At 45.5% G+C, this 20,103-nt stretch overlaps 1 protein-coding gene across 1 annotated transcript in view; it reads right to left on the reverse strand.

Moving 5' to 3' along the window:
- Positions 1 to 1,744: 1,744 nt before the first annotated feature.
- The window catches only part of PTH1R (parathyroid hormone 1 receptor), a 120,257-nt gene continuing 101,898 nt past the window's right edge, over positions 1,745 to 20,103 (reverse strand). The window contains exons 9-14 of the mRNA XM_075043622.1: positions 14,852 to 14,912; positions 12,948 to 13,014; positions 9,317 to 9,411; positions 7,279 to 7,420; positions 6,020 to 6,061; positions 1,745 to 4,981 (exon numbers count right to left, since the gene is read on the reverse strand). Coding sequence (XP_074899723.1) covers positions 4,619 to 4,981; positions 6,020 to 6,061; positions 7,279 to 7,420; positions 9,317 to 9,411; positions 12,948 to 13,014; positions 14,852 to 14,912 — 770 coding nt within the window. The 3' untranslated portion in view covers positions 1,745 to 4,618. The remainder of the gene's footprint in view (positions 4,982 to 6,019; positions 6,062 to 7,278; positions 7,421 to 9,316; positions 9,412 to 12,947; positions 13,015 to 14,851; positions 14,913 to 20,103) is intronic.

The following is a 20,103-nucleotide window of genomic DNA, read 5'->3' on the forward strand; positions in this document are numbered from 1 at the left end:
TCTTCCCTCTTAATGTATTTTAATAGTTTAAAAAATGGAAAATTCTTACCAGCACTGTGGATGTTCTATGACCTTCAGCCAATTGCCCATAAACAGATAAACAAAGCCAACCCCTGGCTGAAGAGCTCAATTTTGGGAGATCTTTGTGAACTGATTTGGCTCTAATATGTGTCAGACAAGAAGAAGCAGAGTTGAGGAATGGTGAGGAATAGGACAAGACATGATCTCATCTGAACCAAGACCAAGCAGTATACAGGAGGTGTAAAAACTTTTGTCTGCACACATCCAGACAAAGCAGAAATGACAAGGCTGCTGCCAAAAGTCATCCTTAAGAAACACGAGGCTGAGGAACATTTAACAGCTCTGTGTCCGTCCAGAAAAGAGGTAGATCATGTAGGAAGAATTGATGAGGAAAAGTATACTGGGCTGCTGTGGGTGGGAATAGAAGAGCTGCTGGGCTGGTACGATGAACCTGGCAGGGGGTGAGATTCCCTGCCCAAGCCTAACATCTCTGTGGCACTGGAGAAGAGGACACCCACCCAAAAGATGGGCAAGGAGATTCCTCCCTATGTGAGCCGGTCAGCCGGGATATTGCAGTGAGCAGCTTGGCCTGTGCCAGCCCAGCAGGCTTAGAGAAGCAAGAAGGTCTATAGGACCCCTGAGAGTTGTCAGCTGCTTGACAGGATGGGAAGAAAAGGGGCACAAAGCTGACACCAGGGAGGAGGGAAAACTGGAAAAATACAGGCAACCAGCTCCTTTGGACCTTGGCCTCCTCCTTGAAGTGAACTTGAGAAAGTCTCTTTGCCTATGTATCTGCTGCACACTGACTCCAAAGCAATCTGTTCTCTCTGCTCCACCATCCCATGTTGGACCTGAACCAGGATGGGCGCAAACCCTGTCCTGCTTGCAAGGTTTGCAGTGGTCACTAGATAAATCACAGACAAATGCGTCCTCACCTCGCCACGTTTCTGTTGTTTCTGTTTAAGGCCTTTGGGACTATGTTTGCACCAGTAACTCAGACAGGAGAAGAACTGTCACCCCAGGTGGGCTCAGAACTTTGAATAGGGAAAAACCGTCCTTGAGAAACGCCCGCATCATCTGATGATGGAAGAAGCGAAGGGCACCCCACTCTGAATCTAGAGGCTTTGGCTAAGCACCAGCAGGACTGCTCTGCTTGCCCTTCCAGGGCAAATCACAGCGGCCAATTGTGGTTTCTTCTCTGTTTTTAGGCATCACTGGTCTGATCCCTTCCTCACTAAAATCAGTGAAGGATGTCCTTGGACCTCTAGCTAACAGATCGTGGCCTATGCACTCAATCAAGAGATTGTGATCAGCCCAGGAAAGGTAGGAACAGGCTTTGACAAACGTACAGTCTGCTATGCCTTAATGGCGGTTATTCCCCTGTTTCGGTATCAGCATTTTCCCAATATTTGCATGAATATTGTTCATGCACATGAACAACCAGAAATAAAAAAATTATTATGTATGATTTGTAATTGAAAGGATTAAGAAAAGATTTCTTCCCCTGTCCATCCCTTGTGCATGTAATTTTTGTCTAGGTTTAACAACAGTTTTTAGACATTTATTCTAAATAATCTGATGATGAAGGCATTTCAGTGAGGGCTGCATTTTATGAGGGGTATTGCATTTGTTTATAAATAATTTTATGGCTTTTGCTAATTCCTTGAACTTTGCTAAGTGATTGTCAAACATGTTATTTATTAATCTTGAGTTCTCAGTAACAAACACAAGCAAATAGTGAGTCACTGGTGGGGGTTTTTTGGTCTTTTTTTTTGCTTTTTTCCAGCAGTGTAACGATACTGAGCAATTTCTTTGAGTGAGAGAATCAGGAGGGTCATTGCATCTACTTGGCAGGATTTAAGCACAACGTACTTCTGGAAGGGTAGAAAGCCAGAGCCAGCATATTCAGTGTTCTTCTCTCTCATCAGCAGTTCAGCCACATGGGATGCTAAATAACACAGCTGTATACACTCTGACAGCCCACTGTTAATAATTTCTGCCCCCTTTGATTGCCTCCAGAAGCCACACCAGCATCTGTGAGGAAAAGGGAGCAGTGAGTGTAGCTGGGCTGACCCAGATTTCTGCAGAGCTGGTTAGCTCTCCATGCCAAACTTTCGCTAGAGTTGACTTCTCTTGCAAGATTACTTAACTTCTCTGTAATACTATTGCTAGTATTGTTATATGAATAACAACAACAATAATAAGGGAGCATGAAAAAAAGATTATTCTTTGAAAACCTTACATTTTAATAGCTGCCATTTGGTAGTAAATGGTTATGATGAACTTTGACTTATTTCAATGATGCAAAACAAGAAAAGAACATCACAAATAAATACTGGCTTTTAAAGACCTGCTCATGCATGTCTGCAGCTGCTGGAGAGGTGCTTCAGTGCCTGACAGAGGACTGCCTCTCAGCCACCACATCCCCTACCAGGTCTGAATCCAAAACTCAGAGGAAGGGAAGAGGTTTTTTCCTTGAATTCACTGGGATTTGGATCAGGCCCTAGTCTGAGAAGTTGTTTAAAGATGTGGTACAGAGAGTCAAGATCCCAACTGCTCTGTCTGACCTCCTTCAGAGTTTTGGGGGAGTTAGTCCTTAATTTGCTCTCAGAGGACCAGCTGATTGCATCGACTTGATGTGTCTTAGAAGTACTGGTTGATGTGATGCAGCAGCTCTATCTAAAGGATCAGGATAGAGAGTGGATTATGCCATCGGCCCCACCTGCATCCTAAAGGACTTCTGCAAACTTGCCGAATACCTCTTTCCTATTCCATTTGAGTAACAGCTAGGTGAGGTCAAAATGCTTCAGGTACTAGAAACTTGCCAAGAAGGAAAAAAAGAAATAAGAAAAAAAAGCACCATGAGGACCTGACTCAGACTGCAGCAAGGGAATAGCGATGTTATGACAGGGGCTGAAGAGAGTGGCCAGGCTGGCTCAGCCAGAGTCCTCCCTTTGGGGAAGCACATGCTGCGATAGGAAGTTTAGTTATTGTTCCTAATTTCCCACTTCTGGGCAATTCTGTATTATGCTTGGAAACTGGCAGAGACCCTTCGCTAGATGATCAGGTGGTGTGAAACGGACCCAGCACGATGCGCTGTTGGCCAACAAGGGCTGTACCTCTTCATCGCTGCTGAAGATGACATGCATCAGAAAACAATTTTTTTCACACACCCTGCAAAAAGCACTAGCAAGGGAAACTCTGCACGGTAACAAAATCTTCCTGGTCTCTCTCCTGTAGGAAGGAGGCATTTCTTTGTGCTCTTCCCTTTAGAGGCAATGGCAATAGCATTTCCTCATCTGAGCATCTCCAGGCAGACTCAGTGTCTTTGGTTAGGCTTAGACTTGTTACACCAGCTGAGTCTGACCTGGTGTACATATGTGTGTGCGTGACCAAAACACAAAGAATAGGACAGTTCAGAAGATGTTCAGAAGGTGACCATCCACGAGCATTCCCTGTGCTTTTACCCAGCAAATTTTGCCTTTGGATCTCACGAAGGTAGGTTTGTCTGGCTGTATCCAGCAGCTGGTGCTTCTGAGTGATACAGGCAGACTGTTGATGGAGTCCTTCTCCTCATGAGGGTTTGGACGAGTGAGAAACAGGAAATTCAGAGGGCAGAATGAGAAGCAATTTGGAGGTTTAAAAAATGACTGAAGCTTGTTTCCATGAGCACCCACAAAACGGGAGGGCTGAGTTAGCTACCCTCTGAACTGATTTTAGCCACACACACACAGGCACACATACCCAAGATCTGCAAATTCCCTGCCCTGCCTCAACCCGCTTGGTGGGCCCCTCTCCACTGCTGCATCTGGAAGAACAAAAATGTCGCACATTCTGATAACCACATTTTCCATCCTAAAATTGCACTGGTTTCTGGCTTGCTACTGGGACTCAGGTCAGGGAAAGGAGAACAGAGTTTTCTGCCTGCAACGAGCAGCCATGAGCTGTTCACCCTGCCCACCCCAGAGGAGCATTTTGCCAAGGAGTGAGATTGCCCAAGGGAAGAACACGCGACCGGTGGTACCGAGCTGTCCGCGTTGAGCACTTGTCTGCAAGACCGGGCAGCACGAAGACCCCCGAGAGGTCTTGATCAGTGCTGTGTGTGTCACCAGGCAGACTTTACAGGGAAAGCGCAAACCAAACTGAAGACACTGGTGCCCAGGGTGGCTTGTACCCTCACAAGAAGATGGCACTGTACACTCCCTGCGAGACTCTTGCTTTACTGGGTGAGACTCCTGTCCTCCTCGGCTGCCCACGCTCTCCAAGAGGTCCAAGGACCACGTGCTGCTTTGCAAACCGCCCTCGCGAACTCTCAGTATCTCTGTTGTTCAGCAGGTAGCAAGGCCCGCGGGTCTGGATAGCCCTGCCTCCGTTAACACCAGAGAGACTTAGATCACTGAGTATATGGATGTGATCGACAGCTGGCCACATTGGTGGCTCACTTTTTTTTCCCATATAACTTAACCTCTCGTTCCGCAGAACAGAGAAACTGTATGGAAACCCTTGGCATCCGATGCGTGGCCTGATATTCTTTTGCCCACTAAATGCTCTCCAGGAACCTTTTTCACCCTTTTGCTTCTTTTTTCTCCTCCTCTCTTTACATCACTGTCTCTCTTTCTTCTTCAACAAGTACTGTGGGTCTGTCTCCATCGTAAAGCCCAGAGCCATTCAGATACTCCTCATCTTTGTTGTACTGCTCTGGTCCAGAAGAAGGCATGGAGTTTTCAGAAATGGAGCCATTTTTTACATAACCTGGCAAATTCCGGTGTCCATTGAGGGTCCCTGGTATAAGTCTCGTATTGAGATGGAGGGCAAGTGCTCCTCTTGTGGCTACATTTGTGATGCTGGTGTGGGAAACCATTGGTCCATAACTGTAGGTTGTGCTCCCACTTCGTGCTTTCCTTTTAAAGTCAAGTGCTAATGTCCACCTGCTCCATGACTTCTTTATTTCTGCTTGGACCTGAGAGACAAGGGGGGGAAAAAAAAGCATGAGTGAGACGAGAGAGGGGCAGAGAGTATCAGAAGGAGTTAGCATCCACAGACAGAATGGGTGAGAAACTCTCTGGGGAGTGAAATTGGAAGGAACAGTAAATTCACATTGCATCTGCCCTTTCCAAACGAAATATTTGACATTGGGAAGCTTGAATGCCTGAAAACATAAAACTGAAAATGTGGGTTAACTCTCTCCCAGGGTTAAGGGATGGTGAGCAGCACATCCAGGAGACAGTCCTCTCAAGGCACCATTGGCATCAATTATAAGCGGGGTGAACCGCCATCAGAGATGTCTGAGTCACTAGAAACTTCCTCTAGAAAGGAGTTAGCTGACTACTTTAGACTGAGTGTTCCACTTTTAGATGGCTAAAGTTAGGATGAAATCAATTCCCCTTATGGTATGGATATTATCTTGGTTTTGTGCTGTAGAATATAAGCAGCATATTTGTAGTTGCATTTCCCCTTAAAATACATAAACTTAGGCCAAAACAGCCTTATACTGGGCCATGAAAGTAGCTCTGTTTTTTCCTGATGTGCATCTACTGACCATCTAGTTTCTTAGTTTGCAGCCATAGAGGGAATTAATGGAAAAAAAGACATTAAAACGTATCACTCTGGAAATAGAAAAGAAGGTTCAAAAAGCCTGGACAATGAAAAGAGCTTGCTGGTTAGGCAGCTACTCTATCAGTCCACTTTTCTTCCTGCCACACATCTGAAACTAAGCAGCACTAAACAGCACTCATGATGGGAAAAGAAAAAACACACTTTTTTCTCCATTAGCTACATTCAGTAGCTCATTTATTGATGACATATTCACCTGGATGTCTTACATGACCAAAACTGAGGGTATGAACTTTCTATGTGGACTGACAGATCTCTCACTGAGTACAAAACAGGGCTGTGTCTCTAGAATAAGTGAGGATATGCTGATGTGTATCCACTTTACCATCTGTGTGTGGAACCAATCTAATGAAGGAGGAAAATAATTAAGAAGCTGGTGACTTACCTCTCCATTGCAAAAACAGTATATGATGGCAACAAAAAATCCCTAGAAGGAAGAAGAAATGACATATTAATGTTAATCTTGCTGCATGTGAGTACCTCTTTCCTGATGGTGCTGCCCAGCATCCCTGTGTTCCTCTGAAATCAATTACATTCTTAATGTGCTGTATATAATATGAGTAAGAAACCTTGCATTGTTCAGTAGCACAGGAGACAGATAAACATAGACATTTCCTTGCAGACTATTGACAAAGTAGATAGACTATATAAGCCTTCTGGGTCATGGTTTAGCTACCAGGTCTATTTTCACCCCCAGATCTTTTGCAAAGAACCTGAGATGGTGATGGTGCCTGGGATGGTGGTGGGATCTACCTCACTGGAGGCATTTATGAACTTATGGGATAAACATTTCCAGTGTTTTACATGTAGCTGATCCTGCTGTAGGATGGGAGGGTGGGAGATGGTCCTGACGGGACTTTTCCAGCTCCAGCTGTAAGTGGGGCAGCCTGTGTGTGGAGCAGAACAGGCTGAGTGGGATTAGCAAAGGAATTCAGATGTGAGCAAACCATCCACATCTTTTTGTTGGCCAATAGTTTACTCAGGTCTTGCTAAGGTCCCCACTATTTTAACCCATCTACACCCAACAGGACTTGTGAAAGCACATGAATGCAAGCTTGGTCCCCATTTCCCTTGCAGTTTCTTTAAACTGTCATCTGGCCAGACCCCACTGTCCACCTTTCATCATCCACGCTGGTCAAACAAAAGGTGGTCTCTCAGGGAGGGGTGTGCAGTGACGATCAAACACTGCTCTGCTTGTAGAGAGTTGTGTATTCTTGCTGCTGTGTCTTATATGGGACCAGTCCTGTAACTGAACCTGCCTTTTGCCCAAACCTAGAACTGAGGAATCCATTCACAGGACTGAAAGACAACTTGGAACAAGCAAATTGGAAACAAATTTGAAACAACGTGTCTCTGTGGATCTCTACCAGCTTACATCTAACCTGGATCTAAAGGGATTTATTTTGTGAGGCAAGTTATCTTTCAACAGGAACATTTTTTTGTTGGACACACTGAGCCTTTATACGTTATGTTTTGCAAATATAAACCATACTTGATGCTAAAATACTGTCAAATCACCTTGTGAATGAAAGCTGGTGTATTGTAAAAACAGTCCTGCTTCCAAAGACAACCTCGCACTCTCATTTCCCTGCTCTCCCCATTGAAATTCTCATAGTTTGCCCCCATATTTAACAGTTACAATACCTGGAAAGAGTTGAACAGCATTTCATAGTGCATTTGAACTTGCCAAAGAATCCCTGACACATCTGTGTATGGCATAGCCATGAAAACAATATAGTGAACGCCAAACAGAGGCATAAGGACGAGGGTAGATTTCAGCAGCTTTCTGTAGCAATGAGGAAAGAGAAAAACACAGAGGAAATTAGTGAATGGCGTAAACCTCCCAGTCAGCCTTGTCCACCTCATACCTTGGGCACAAGTTGCATGTAATTTCATTCTTGCTTACATGTCCCCTTGGCATTTACACAGGCACTGCGTCCATCTGCAGTTTCAAACTGTTGCTTCTCTTATGGCATGTTGACACAACCCCCTCCGTCCTCCAGCATGTCTTGATGTGCTAGTCTAACCCTCCCCACATGCACCCCCCCACGTGATGCTGCGGTAGGTACTGGAGATGAAGTCGCTGAGATGTTTTTTTCAGCCTCAGACTCTCCCCAGCTTTGGGTCAGGATCATGTGTAGAGGGTGGAAGGGTGACTGGAACGCAACACGCACTGCTGCTTCCAGCCTGCAGCCTCTGACTGGCTTGTCCGTGTCCCTGAAGGATGGTTCTGCTTCAGCTTACAACGACTGGACACGGTCCTATACAACCTACAGTAGCTGACACTGCTTGAGGAGGGGGGGTTGGTCTAGATGACCTCCAGAGGTCCCTTCTAACCTCAACGATTCTGTGATTCTGCCTGCTTATTGAGGCGAGGCACGAAGGTCCGCCCTGAGTTAGTGCCTCCTGTGCAACAAGCAGGGCTGATGGAGAGGGAGGTGCACCCGGGAGCAGAATTGCTCTGGATATCAAGGGGAAAAGGACAGAGTGCTATAGGGTAAGCAGAAGGTGATCACTCTTTGGAGGTCCTTTGGACTGCAGTATCGCTTGGAAAGCCCCTTTTTAAAGCAGCAGCTCCATCTCAGCATAGGACCTATGTACTTGGCTGGGTTTGCTCCTGAGGGAACCAGCCTTGCCTGGAAGTGATATTAATTGAAGGATTAAACCTTCTGCCAAGAGTTACAGCAAGTCACCAAGTGCAGGCAATTATTGAGAAGGGCAGACATCACTACCAGAAAGGCCTGGTACCTCCTCTGTCCAGCAACTGGAAACCACTGAGGGAATTTAACACATTAAAAGGAGAAGGCCCCATCCAAACCATAATTAATAGCAAGCTTCAGCCAGGGAGAAATAAATAAATAGATAAATCAGAGCCCTGACAGGGCAGCAAAGAAAAATGGAGAGGTGTTTTCCTGCCAAATCTCATTCCTGCTTCAAATGAAACTTCTTGTGTTTGGAGAGTGAGATGGTAGCAATGAGCTCATGGTTTGCAGCCCAAATCATTCTGCTCTCCCCGCTTTGTGTACGTCATGCTGGTCAGTCGGGCTCAGGAGATTATGAGAAGCCTTGGGAGCTCTCAAGCAGCCGAGGTGTCTCAGCAATCTGCTTTTTCTCTCCAGTTTTGACCATGCTACAAATACCCTTAATTATCAAGAGAGAAGAGCTGGCAGCACAAAGGAAAACAAAACAAACAAGGAAACGCCAGATTTCCAGAAAAGAGTCAGGAATCTTTTTTTCATTTCAGCAAAGGCACTGAAACACCCGCTGAAGGGCAGATTTAACAAACACTACCAAGTTTTACACAGCACAGGAGGGAAATAAATAGAAATAAATAAATTGGTACAAATTTTAGGGGTTTCAGCAGCATAAGCAATGCTTTTATTTTTGCACTTTTGGTTCAAGGCCAGCACAGTCACTTCCAAACTGGCTGAAAAAACTGAATTCCTCTCTTTAACCTATGAGGCAGGTCCCCCAGGCTGGATTTGAAAGGTTTAGGGGATGTTTAAACTGCTGTTGATTCATTCTGCATTACCAGACTTGGAAAACGGCATTCTTCTCACCTTATTTTAGGTGTCTACAGCGCAGACACCATGAACTAGTCACCCTGGGCTCCCTCAGTAGTCAAGGGCGTGAAACAAGGACTTTGAAATCTCCCCAAAAGTGGAGAGGGTATGTGACTCACCTGTACTGTTGTCTTGAGTCACACCTCCCTGCATTCGTCTCTCGTAGCTTGGTTGCTAGGACTCTGATAATATTGATAAAAAGAATAAAATTTACCTGGAAGAGGTGGGGAGGGAAAAACAACAAAGAAAGAATAACTGTTAAAAAAGATCAAGACGATGACAGTGTTGTTTAGTCAATGCTTTCCCCAAGATGAGTCAAGGGGCTGTGGCGATGACCTGATCGTGCTGTGTATGAAGCTCCTCCTGGGAGAGCTTGTCCTGCCGAGGGGAGCTCCCCAGCAAAGTCCCAGTGTTTGGTGGGATCTAGTCAGCGGTGTTTCACCTGAATGCTTGAGAGAGAGGGGAATGGCTTTCTCTGACAAGGTGTGGGCATCTCACATGGAAACACGTACATGTGAGCTCGCTAGCCTGGCGGACACCTGATAACTGGATATGATATCAATATATAAGGCAGTCCTTACCAGGCATTTTGAGGTATGGACTACAGACAACTCAGTATTTTTCACATCATCTTTTTTTAAAACTCCATACAGTGATAGGGGTCATTTTCATGGCCTCATAAATCTCTCAAACTTAGTTCGGGGTCTAGGGAGCAGACTGAAATTAGGTTACATTTGTCTCTTGCAGCCCACCTGAGAGTAAGATCTCCTCAGGCTAAGAGAAGTGTTAGTAAGATGCCTTTCCATATTTCCATGTGCAAAAGCGAAGAAGAGCAAGCAAACTGCACTGTGATGAAGACAGAGAGCAGACCTAACTAGAGATGACAGATCAAGAATGCAGAAGGGCAATACAACTGTAAAACTTCTCTTGTATGTCTGCCGCTAACTCTCCCTCTGGAGGAGTGTTTACTATGGACCAGATAAGGACAGTAAGGAAGCAATATCTACTTCCCACACAGGGAGCCACATCTATGAACCCAACTTGTGGCCAGCTGCTCAGCCAAGCTAAGCTAGTCCCACAGGAATGTGCTCACGGCGACCCATGCAGCAAAAGGTAACGACAACATCTGGTGGCTACGCTGCCACTTAACAGAGATGAAAAATGGGGAGATACTTGAGGGATTCGGAGACTGGTTTCACCGGGGCTGGGATTACACCTGCTGCTGCCCCATACAAACGCATTCTTGGGACTACGGCAAAGCCACAAGCAGAACCATTGTGTAGCTGTCTGCACTGGGCAGATCCATGTTGCTGGGCTAACGCTGGTGCCTATGGGTTTCTCTGAAGGCTTGCAGCACTCATTTGAATCCTCAGATGCCAATATAGCAGCATTTCAAGGAAACAAATTACCATGCCACACACAGGCTTATAGTTTTACTCCAGAAGGGACCATTGTGAACCTCTAGTTTGATCTCCTGCAAAATGCAGTCCATAAGACCTCCTTGTATTCATTTTTGTTTGAGCTATAGCAGATCTGGGTTTCAGTGTTTCCATGACGGAGATCCTACCACAACCATTGGTAAGTCGTTCCAACAGTTAATTATCCTCACTGTTAAAACAAGTAGTTCCCTGAGCTGCTGAATGAACACGGCCTGGTTTGCTATGGCTTTGTCTTCTGTGGTTGGATTCCTTCTCCTTTAACGAGGTGCAAGTTCATTTTGAACAGCTCTCCTCTGTGTTAAAAAGGGGGTAAGGTCATACCTCACCCTTTCACTTGAAGGAGCATTAGTAGAATATCTCTCCCATATCTATTTGACTGTTTTCATGAGGTTTGTGGGAATTTAACATCCATGCAACCCCATTCCCTTAGTTACATTTGGTTGGAATTTACTGACTGGCACTAAAGTTATAAGGGAGGGATGGACAGACTGACAGGCAGAGAAGCACACAGCCTGGGGGCATATAATTCATTTTCACTGGAAACCAATCTGAAAGGAAAAAAAAAGGCAGGCTTTGTTTCTCATATGAGCTTTTCTAGCTTCAAATGCTCAAAAGTGGGGTCTTGTTCTGCATTTGTCGGCTAAATTGAAGATGTCCAAGCTTATCACAGTCAGGAGGAAAACTCCTCTGACTTCCTGAAACATGTGCTAAGTTTTAAAAGAAATCCAGGCTACTGAATAACATCAAAGCTAGCAGCAGAATGGAGGGATTTTTGAGCCCCTGTGTCTCCAAATTCTATGCAAGTACATCCAGAAAATTCATAACTTAGTCCAGCAACTTATGACCAGCCAGTGTGGGAATTGAAAAGGCAGCCAAGTGAACAATATGAACCCACAGAAATTAAACAGAAACAACCCACAGAATATTTTTGCATGATAAATAGCTGCATTTGCAAATAGCCAGGGTACAAGCACAGCAGAGCTTCATGGGGAAACATTATTTTTACAAGGACGAGCCTCAATTGAGCTCTTTCTCCTCTGCTAATTGGGCTTTAAATTAAATGCAATGGGGCTGCTGGCATTCATCTGGTTGAACTATCTGAACTTTCTTCTCCATCCTACTATTTCATTTCCAATGACCACGATGTGGGCTTGGTGATTCGTTTATTCCAAGGTGCAGAACTAATTGCTAGAGCCAGGTGGAGAATTTCCACCAAAAGGAAATTCTGATGAAGAACCTCTCCCCCCCTCCCCACCAAGTCCAAAGCAGCTCATCTAATTGCACATATAAGCATATTCACCTCAGAAACTTTCCTGCTGTTAATATGCATATGGTCTGATTTTCTTCTCACCCACACTGATCATCTTCCAAGGCCTCCTGATTTTTGAGTCAGAAGGAAGTATGTAGAGCTTGATGGAAAACTCTCTGAAGACTACAGAAAGGTGGTTACTGACTCCACTCAGCTACTCATGGATGAATGTAAAGGGGGACTAGGACGTGTGGGAGTGGACAAATTATTTTGCAAGCACTCATCTAACCATCAGAAGATGGAGTAATGGAGATCCACAGGGAAAGACAGAGGGAGGAAAGAGGGTAATTCATGAAAGCTGTGAAGCGGGTTCTCTAGTGAATTAGGACCCTGCTCAAGCAAACACATAACTACCCACTGAATTCCCATTGTGCAGGTAATCACATCTTATAATGGCCTCTTCAGCTTATGAGAGCTCAGTCCTGTGTCTGGATAATGTCACTTATATCCTTTCTGTCCCCTCTGGCTCCTGGGTAGGGGCTGAAGTAATCCTCCACCAGTGATTAACATCATGTCCGTTCATAGCTGGGATCATTAACTTTCATCCCCCCCTTTGAGGTATCCCAAGCTTTTATCAGTTCAGAAAGGTGACTCTGAAACAACCTGATGACACTGAAGCATGCCTGGGGAAAAAGCTTGGCCCAGCTACAGAACCCAAATTCCAGTTCTTCCCACTGGAAATGCCTGGTGAGAACGTGTTATGACGCCTGAAGGTTTCCAGTATCACATGGGTTGGAAATAGTGGCTTGTATGTTTGTTTCAGTCATGATTTTAGGGTCTTATCCCTGTGTTATTTTTCTCTCCTAAGCAAAAGTTGCTCATAAACCCCTCTGCAGGTCAAATATAAGGCCCTTAAACTGGATATACAGAGAGTGCCCACTGCTAAGGCAGGAGCTGTATTAACAGGGGGATTAGAGTAGGGCAGCCTGACTCAACTCTTCCCACTGAGCCTGCACTGACGAAAGGCGCTGCCTCCCACCCCTGCCATCAGCCAGTACTCACCACGATAGCTGCCAGGATGGGCACCTGAATAATCCATTTTAAATTGCCAGCACTCAAGTCCCAACACCTGAGAAGAGATTGACATCCCATCAGGAAATCACTGGTTACAAAGAGCAACAGATTCAAGCGTCTTGTTGGAGAAATCCACCCTGGAAGGACGGGTTCCTCCACAGCCTGGCGCAGTGGAAAGACCTAGATCTAACCCTGCCTTCAGTCAGCATGGCTTCGAAATAGCCCTTCTCCTGCTGTTATACTATTCAAAACTGAAACCACTACTAAACACATTTAAAATTATTCTCTCCAGATGGTGGAATGGCTCTTTCCACAGTCATCAAGACTTGTCCCTTCTCGGCAGGAACCCACCCTTTTCCACTTCTTCTTCAACTCCTTACCAGAAAAAACTACACGAAGAGTAATCCAGCTTTCATGGAAACAAGAGAGGCTGAAATGGCCTAGTATTACCCCTTAGAATAAACCCACACAACTTTGCATGGTTGTCTTCAGACAGGTTCTGTCTGAAGACACGGTGATGGGGACATTACTGTGGTTCTACATTCCGTTCCTGTGCTTTCTTCAGCCCTGCTCTTGCAGTGAGACCCAGCCATGCCCCCCAAAAGTCGTTATCTCCTTTTCATCTTCAGCCCTTATCGAAGCGAGGACTGGAATGGCAAACTGTTGGTGGCGTGGATGTTGGGCTATGGTCCTCCGTCTGCCAAAAAGGGGCTGAGCGTTATTTCCTCCGAGGCATTTCCAGCAGCCATTGAATAAGGTCACTCAGTGTTAATTACTCTGTTTGAATTCTCTCCAACCACGGAGAGTGGAGTGCCACAGGCTTTTCTTTATCTGAGCCAGACAGCCCCCACATGGCAGCTGCAGTTTTCATTTCACGGGCCAAATGCTGCCCAGGCAGCTATTCAAGGAAAGCGAGAGGCAGGGGCAGAGAAACCACCGGTGCTGACTGAAAGGCTCTTCAAGGACGAGCCTGTGCCAATGCAGATGCGTCACACTTCAGTAGCTGTGCCACCCCGTCCTTCCAAGCCTAGAGCTGAAATCCTGTTTGGAAAGCAGCGTCCTTCCAGGCAAAGCCATTTGAAAAGTTGCCTGGGGACCCCCACACTTTTGCTGGCAGATCGTGGGCAGATGAAAACCGTTGTGTGGTCAAGCCTGTGCATTATGGGGGGAAAATGTGATTGTTCGGGGGTTTGAAGATTGGATGCTATGGATCCTTCATTCAGCATACTGTAAGAATATGAGGCCATGAGGGTGTAGAACCAAAGAAGCAGCTGATCCATATGTTGTTTCTGACAGTAGCCAGAAGCTGATATTTAAGGTGGAACAGGTAAGCAGGCAGTAATATTTTTCTAGAATATTCTTCCACAAGTTGCTGTGTAGGGTGGCTTCCTGAGCCAAAGCATTACTGAGTACTCCTAGAGGAATTTGTCTTTCATGAATTTGTACAAATGCTTTTTAAACCTAAGGACATGCTGGCATCCACATCTCTGGCGGGGAGGAGTTACAGCTTCAACACCTCATCAACACTGAACTGCCTTCTTTGTGCTGAACCTGCTATCTCCCAACTTCATTTCCATTCATTCAGGATTTTAAAGATCCCTGTCCTGTCCCTGCCTACCTGTGAAGCAGCCCCCTTTAACCCCAGGGATAACAGCTGCAGGTGTTCGCATTTATCAAACTCTGTAAAATTAAAGGAAATCTAGGAAGGTTGCACCCACTTTATCCTTCCCTGCCACATACACTCCCCAAAGTTTGCTAACTGCGTAGTAGAAATCACTTCTGGCTTTGCTTGGTTCCTTTTTTCCTTTCGATTCACCCACAGTCACCATTGCCAAAAGCCCCACAAAAGCATCGCGTGTAAAAGGGTAAAAAGAAAATCCAATGCGACTCACTCTGTGTCGGCTAGAGTGGCTCTCACGCTGGCCCACGCTGTAACAAATACAGCAGGGAGTCCTGCAAAACAAACATAGGTCAAACAGGGTGAGTAGGGGGACTAGAGGGCTCCGTTCCCATAAGCCCATGTGGAGTGGGCCAAAGGAAGGTGGAAGAAGCAGTTTTAAAATATTCAAGCATAACTGAGACTAGGAAAGCCGGATCTTGGTCTCATGTCTCTTCTGTAGTCCAAATGGTAAACCAAACAGTGGCAGGGAGAATTTTCTGGAAGACAAATGTTGTGGTCTGGACGTGCCCACCCTACTGAACTCTCCTGGCTTTCAAAACGGAGCAGCTTGCTTTCCCAAGCTGCCAGCCGGGAGTTGTCCAGGCTTAAGCTACCTCCTGATTCATGTTTGGGAGGTACCCAGCTGGTCTGGGCTTGAGATGGGTCATGGTCTTGACAGGATAAATCATCAGGTCCTATGCCTTTCCTCTAGCACTACTCTATAGGTACATACCCTGTAGTGCTTGAACCCAGGTGACTTGATACCTGCTCTAGCCAACTCATTCAATTTGAAGCAGAGAAGGGTTTCATGCAGCACACCCTTCCCGAGATATTTGTTCTCTTCCCCTGACGTCAAGGAAAGGCGGATCTGGAGTCAGGCTCACACCATTTCTCCCAGCACAGGGCTGGATGGATTAGAAGCTCCGTTAAGTGTGAGAGACTTGCTGCATGAGGCAGAGAAATGCTAGAATTTAGGGTAATGCTTGCAAAATACTCTAGCCAAGGGTTCATTCCCAAATGAACCATCCTTATTTCAGCACAGTTACACTGGGCATCATCTTTTCCCTGTGAAAAGTAAAAGAATCACCAATATCCAAATGCAATTTTCTATTTATTTTTTTAGGGTCCAGTTCTGCTTTATTTGTACAACTGAGTCCCCTACTGGCTTCCCTTAAAAGGCAGGATCAAATCCACAGTAGCTTCCACAAATTCAGGAAGAATAGTCCCTTTCAGGTGAAAAAAAAAATTAAAAAATAAATAAAGGCGACATTTATCACTGATGACTGTAAATATGCTGTTCACAGTCTAAGCTCATTGGGGCTCGGCATGCATAAGCACACGCTTAACTTTCAGCATGCACTTAAGTCTCATTAGGGTGCTTAAAGGCTTTCCTGACCACGGACGCTTTCCTGAGCTGGGGTGTGGAGCAGGGACGCCTGTCTCATACACACATGGACAACGGGGCCGTTATCTTGGTTGGAACCTTTAAATGCCATGGTAATATAAGAAAGCATAAATAATTAAACACAGAGCCTCACTCAGGACCAGAGCAGCAGCCCTGCCTACAAAGATACATTTATAAGGAATGCACCCTGCTTTACAGTCCCCTGCGATGGCTGGCATTGGAAAGAAAATACTTAACCTATTGCACTGGGAACCCGTGAGCATGTTGAAGCTGAGGGCTTGGGGAAGGTGGTGATTTATTGTGACAAGCACCATTTATTTCCTCCTCACTGTTAATCACCTATCTATGAAAAATACGTGCATGCTCCGGACTACTGGCTGAGCTATTGAAGGCTTAAATGCACGTAACTTTGCTGATATCGTTGGTGATGTTCCAGTTTATATCAACTGAGAAACTGGCCATGTTGAGAGGCTGACATGCCTGCTGCCTGCCTGCGAGAGGGTGGATATTCACCCACTATTGTGAAGCTCTAAGTTTGAAAGATGTATTATTTCAGAGATGTGGATGTTTGACACGTACTTGTTCCTCCCTACCCTGTCTTGCACTTCAGAAGAGACACTGTTCCCATTCATACTAATCCTGTGCTGTGTTCAAGGTTCCTAGCAACAATAAAATATACAGGAGAAAATAATTATACCTAAAAAATCCCTATGTGTGGATTTATTGTGCTCTGCGCACTGCTGCCTCACTCCATTCAGGCAAGCTTAGGAAAAGGATCCTTGACATATTCTGCAAAACACACAAAGTAAATTCCTGGCACCAGTTTTATTGCTACATTTGTCTTTCTGTATCTCTTACATCGTTCTTTTTTTGCAGTGTGAACAGTCGTAAATGTTCTTAAATGTACAAGGAGTGATATAAATCCTCTCCCTCCCTTTCCTTTGCCTCATTTTTAGATTCTCTCTACGTCAATGTAACATGGAGTGCTGGGGCCATCAGGTAATCTCTAGAGCTCAATCTTTTTCCTCCACTCTGGTAAGCTAGTCTTTCAATGTGAAGAGTCAGAAGGCTTAGCTTTGTCTCCAGCACCTCTTTTACATTCAGAGGGTGATGACTGACTTTTTGGTGTCTCTACTTTGAAAGTCCCGGTCTGTGATGCCCCAAGATTGACAATCCCTCCTGCTGAGCGCTCACAGCGCCCATTGATGGGAGAACCATGAACCCCCAAATCAGGACTGAGGTCCTCAAAGTTAGACATCCAAAGATATCCACAAACAGCAAGACACCCAAGAGGATGCAGCTCTGTGAGCAGGAAAGTCATACGTGATTAAATGCATCTGGCCAACCCACCAGAGAAAGGAAAGTGAGTCTCCAAGAAGCCTGCGATCTCCCGGGTGGCCGTGAGCGCAGACAGATGCAGGCGTGGATGGATGCATGCATGTCCTCCCCCTTGCACGTATGTACCCCACGTGCCCGACTGATGTGATGCAGGACGAACCCTACCAGGCGGCGATGCCGTGAGTGACTTCTACAGAATCCACATTGTATGCGCTGTGCATTTCCAGTCAATACACACAGTGTGTACAATGCAGGTGCTATAAAGTCAGGTATCTCCCCATCAGCTGGAAAATGTGCACACTGTAAGCTGGGCAAAGTCTGGTGGCCACCCCAACACCCTGCTCTCCTCTGTTGCTTTTCTTGTGTACGTGTCTCCTGGCAGTTGGAAAAATGGCTTTCATGCATGTGTCAAAGCTGTGAGTAAGAGAGGCGGTTGCAAAGCAACTGCTAGAAGAAGCTTATGAATAAAGACCTTATGTAGGTCTGGAGAAATCTGGTCTCAGTTCCCTGCTATTGGAAAACCTCTCTGAGGAACAATGCATGTGTTTTTTCAGTCCCTCTGTGTCACAGTTTCCTAATATTAAATGGGACTAATATACCCTCTTATGCCTCTTGTCCTGTTAGGTATGAATACTTTCAGGCAAGGATGACTTCTGCCTAGATAAACACGCGGGGCTGACCATCATGGGTTTTTGGACCTGAGCTCCTCTAACAGTAACACATCGATCTGTTTGTGTTTTCCAGGTCTCCCTGCAATCCTCATTTGCACCGTAGCTGAAAGCCAGTGCAGTCCAGCCAGCGGGGGGGAATTAACACGGTGTGAACGAAAAATGCCAGTGGAATCAGCTTGGGTTTTCTAGCTATTGGTCATGCTTCTTAGACTTCCTTCATAAAACAGCTGCAGGGAACTTGAAGTCTGCTGGGGAATTTATTGTTGCCCAGAATACCATTATTTATTTATTTTTGGTGGGTGCTGGCAAGGAACAAGTTCCTTTCTGTCATCAGTGTCTCCCTTGCAAGAAAGACGCTGTGGACTTTCACGGAGCTGTGCTCCCTTGTGCCAGTGAGGATGTGGATTGAAAAGACTTGACAGAAATCTTTGGGTCTGACATCAAAGAGTAACTATATGCTCTGGTTTCTTCAGTAGTCTGGAAATAAGATGTTGTAGGGTGATTTTTGCTCCCCGCCCCCACCTTGGAAATTTCCAGGCAGGATAAATGCACTGCTGTTCATTGTTACACAGGCAAAAAAATATCCCAGCTTTTGGGGCAAACTTGTCTTTTTGTATCTATGTGGAATGCCGTAATTATTTATCACTGATTCCCTGTCATTCGTTGCTGTGGTATGGGCAGGATCCAGTGCCCACTGCAGGGAACTGGAGTTTTTCCACTGACTCCAGTGGGTCTTGGATTGGGTTGCCCTTTCCAGTGCCCAAAAGCTATCAAAACAATACGTCTGTGCGGGTGTGTGTGTGTACATTATCATGCTAATCAAAACAAAGCAAAAACAAATGCAACTGGAGGGTTCCTATGTTCTCATTCCAGAGGAATTTAAATTGAGCAGCCTCAAACTTTTGGAAGCACATAGATGATTGGTGTTGTGACAGGTGTGACTTCAGCTTTGTGGTTGCTCTGATAAAATGATTATACTCTGGCAGTGGTTGGAAGAATTAATGAGAGGAACCCATGCCTGTTAGACTGTTTTCCTTTGGCTGCATTAGGAGCAGCGTCAAGTTGGTTTTTCTTGTTAAACATATGGCATTATTTTTCAACTGCTTCCCTCTCTACCAGAGTTTGCTCTGGGGAATTGCTTCTTTAAGTCTGCTCTGTACAGTTTAGTGCCATTTTCTGTGAAGCAAATTTTACATAGCTTGAAGGTTTGGAAGAGGTTGTTTTTTTTTTTTTTAATCTGCTTTTTGTTAATTTGTTTTAAAAAAGAGGTGACATCTGAAGTCCTCTCTGTCTCACAGCAGCTGAGGTAAGAAATGCCCTGTCCCCAAAATATCTCTATTTCTTTACTTTCCCCCAAACCTACCAGCTGGCTGAGATTAGACTTTGCTTGAGAGATGGGTGCCCACTTTGGGACTCATATTTACACCTCCTGTCTTTATCATATAGCAGCACCAGCAGTTTCTGACCTATGCACCAGCTGAACATGAAGTTAGCAAGGAGCTCGTGGTCCCCTTCGCCCCCACATCACACTTTGGAAGGAGAAAAACTGGAGAGAGTCCTGTGGGCTGGACTGCCCTGGGTTACTGAATCCCTTGCTTGCTCTCACAAAGCAAAAACCAGCAGTCCTGCATAAACTCGGTTCTGCGCTATCTGGCTCGCTCAGAGCTCCACTGTTAACGACACCAGTTTTATTCTGGAAGAAATCATGTTCTGGAATAGGGATGGTGCAGTGCACTCATTAATCTTGTCCTAAAATGCAGTCAGGGTGTGGCCAGGTGCATTTTGGACCTGGAAGCTGGGAAGTGCTCCTGGGCCATACGGTTTAGAGGTGACCATAGACACCTCTGAACAGGCTTTTCCTGCTGTAAGCTCCTATGCAGACCTACACCCCATTATTCTTCGTTATGTCCTGGAGGATCATCTAATATGTTTCCTGTTCTCCCTTACAGTCCACACACTTCAGGCAACTGTGGGCAGTTGTTTTATCGTCCTCAGCCTACCAGCACCTCATAACTCCTTGCAAGCCAAAGCTAATGCCAGAAGTGAACGGAAAACACATTCTCGTCTGAA

This window comes from Buteo buteo, chromosome 2, assembly GCF_964188355.1.
Source record: "Buteo buteo chromosome 2, bButBut1.hap1.1, whole genome shotgun sequence".
Classification (NCBI taxonomy): Eukaryota; Metazoa; Chordata; class Aves; order Accipitriformes; family Accipitridae; genus Buteo; species Buteo buteo.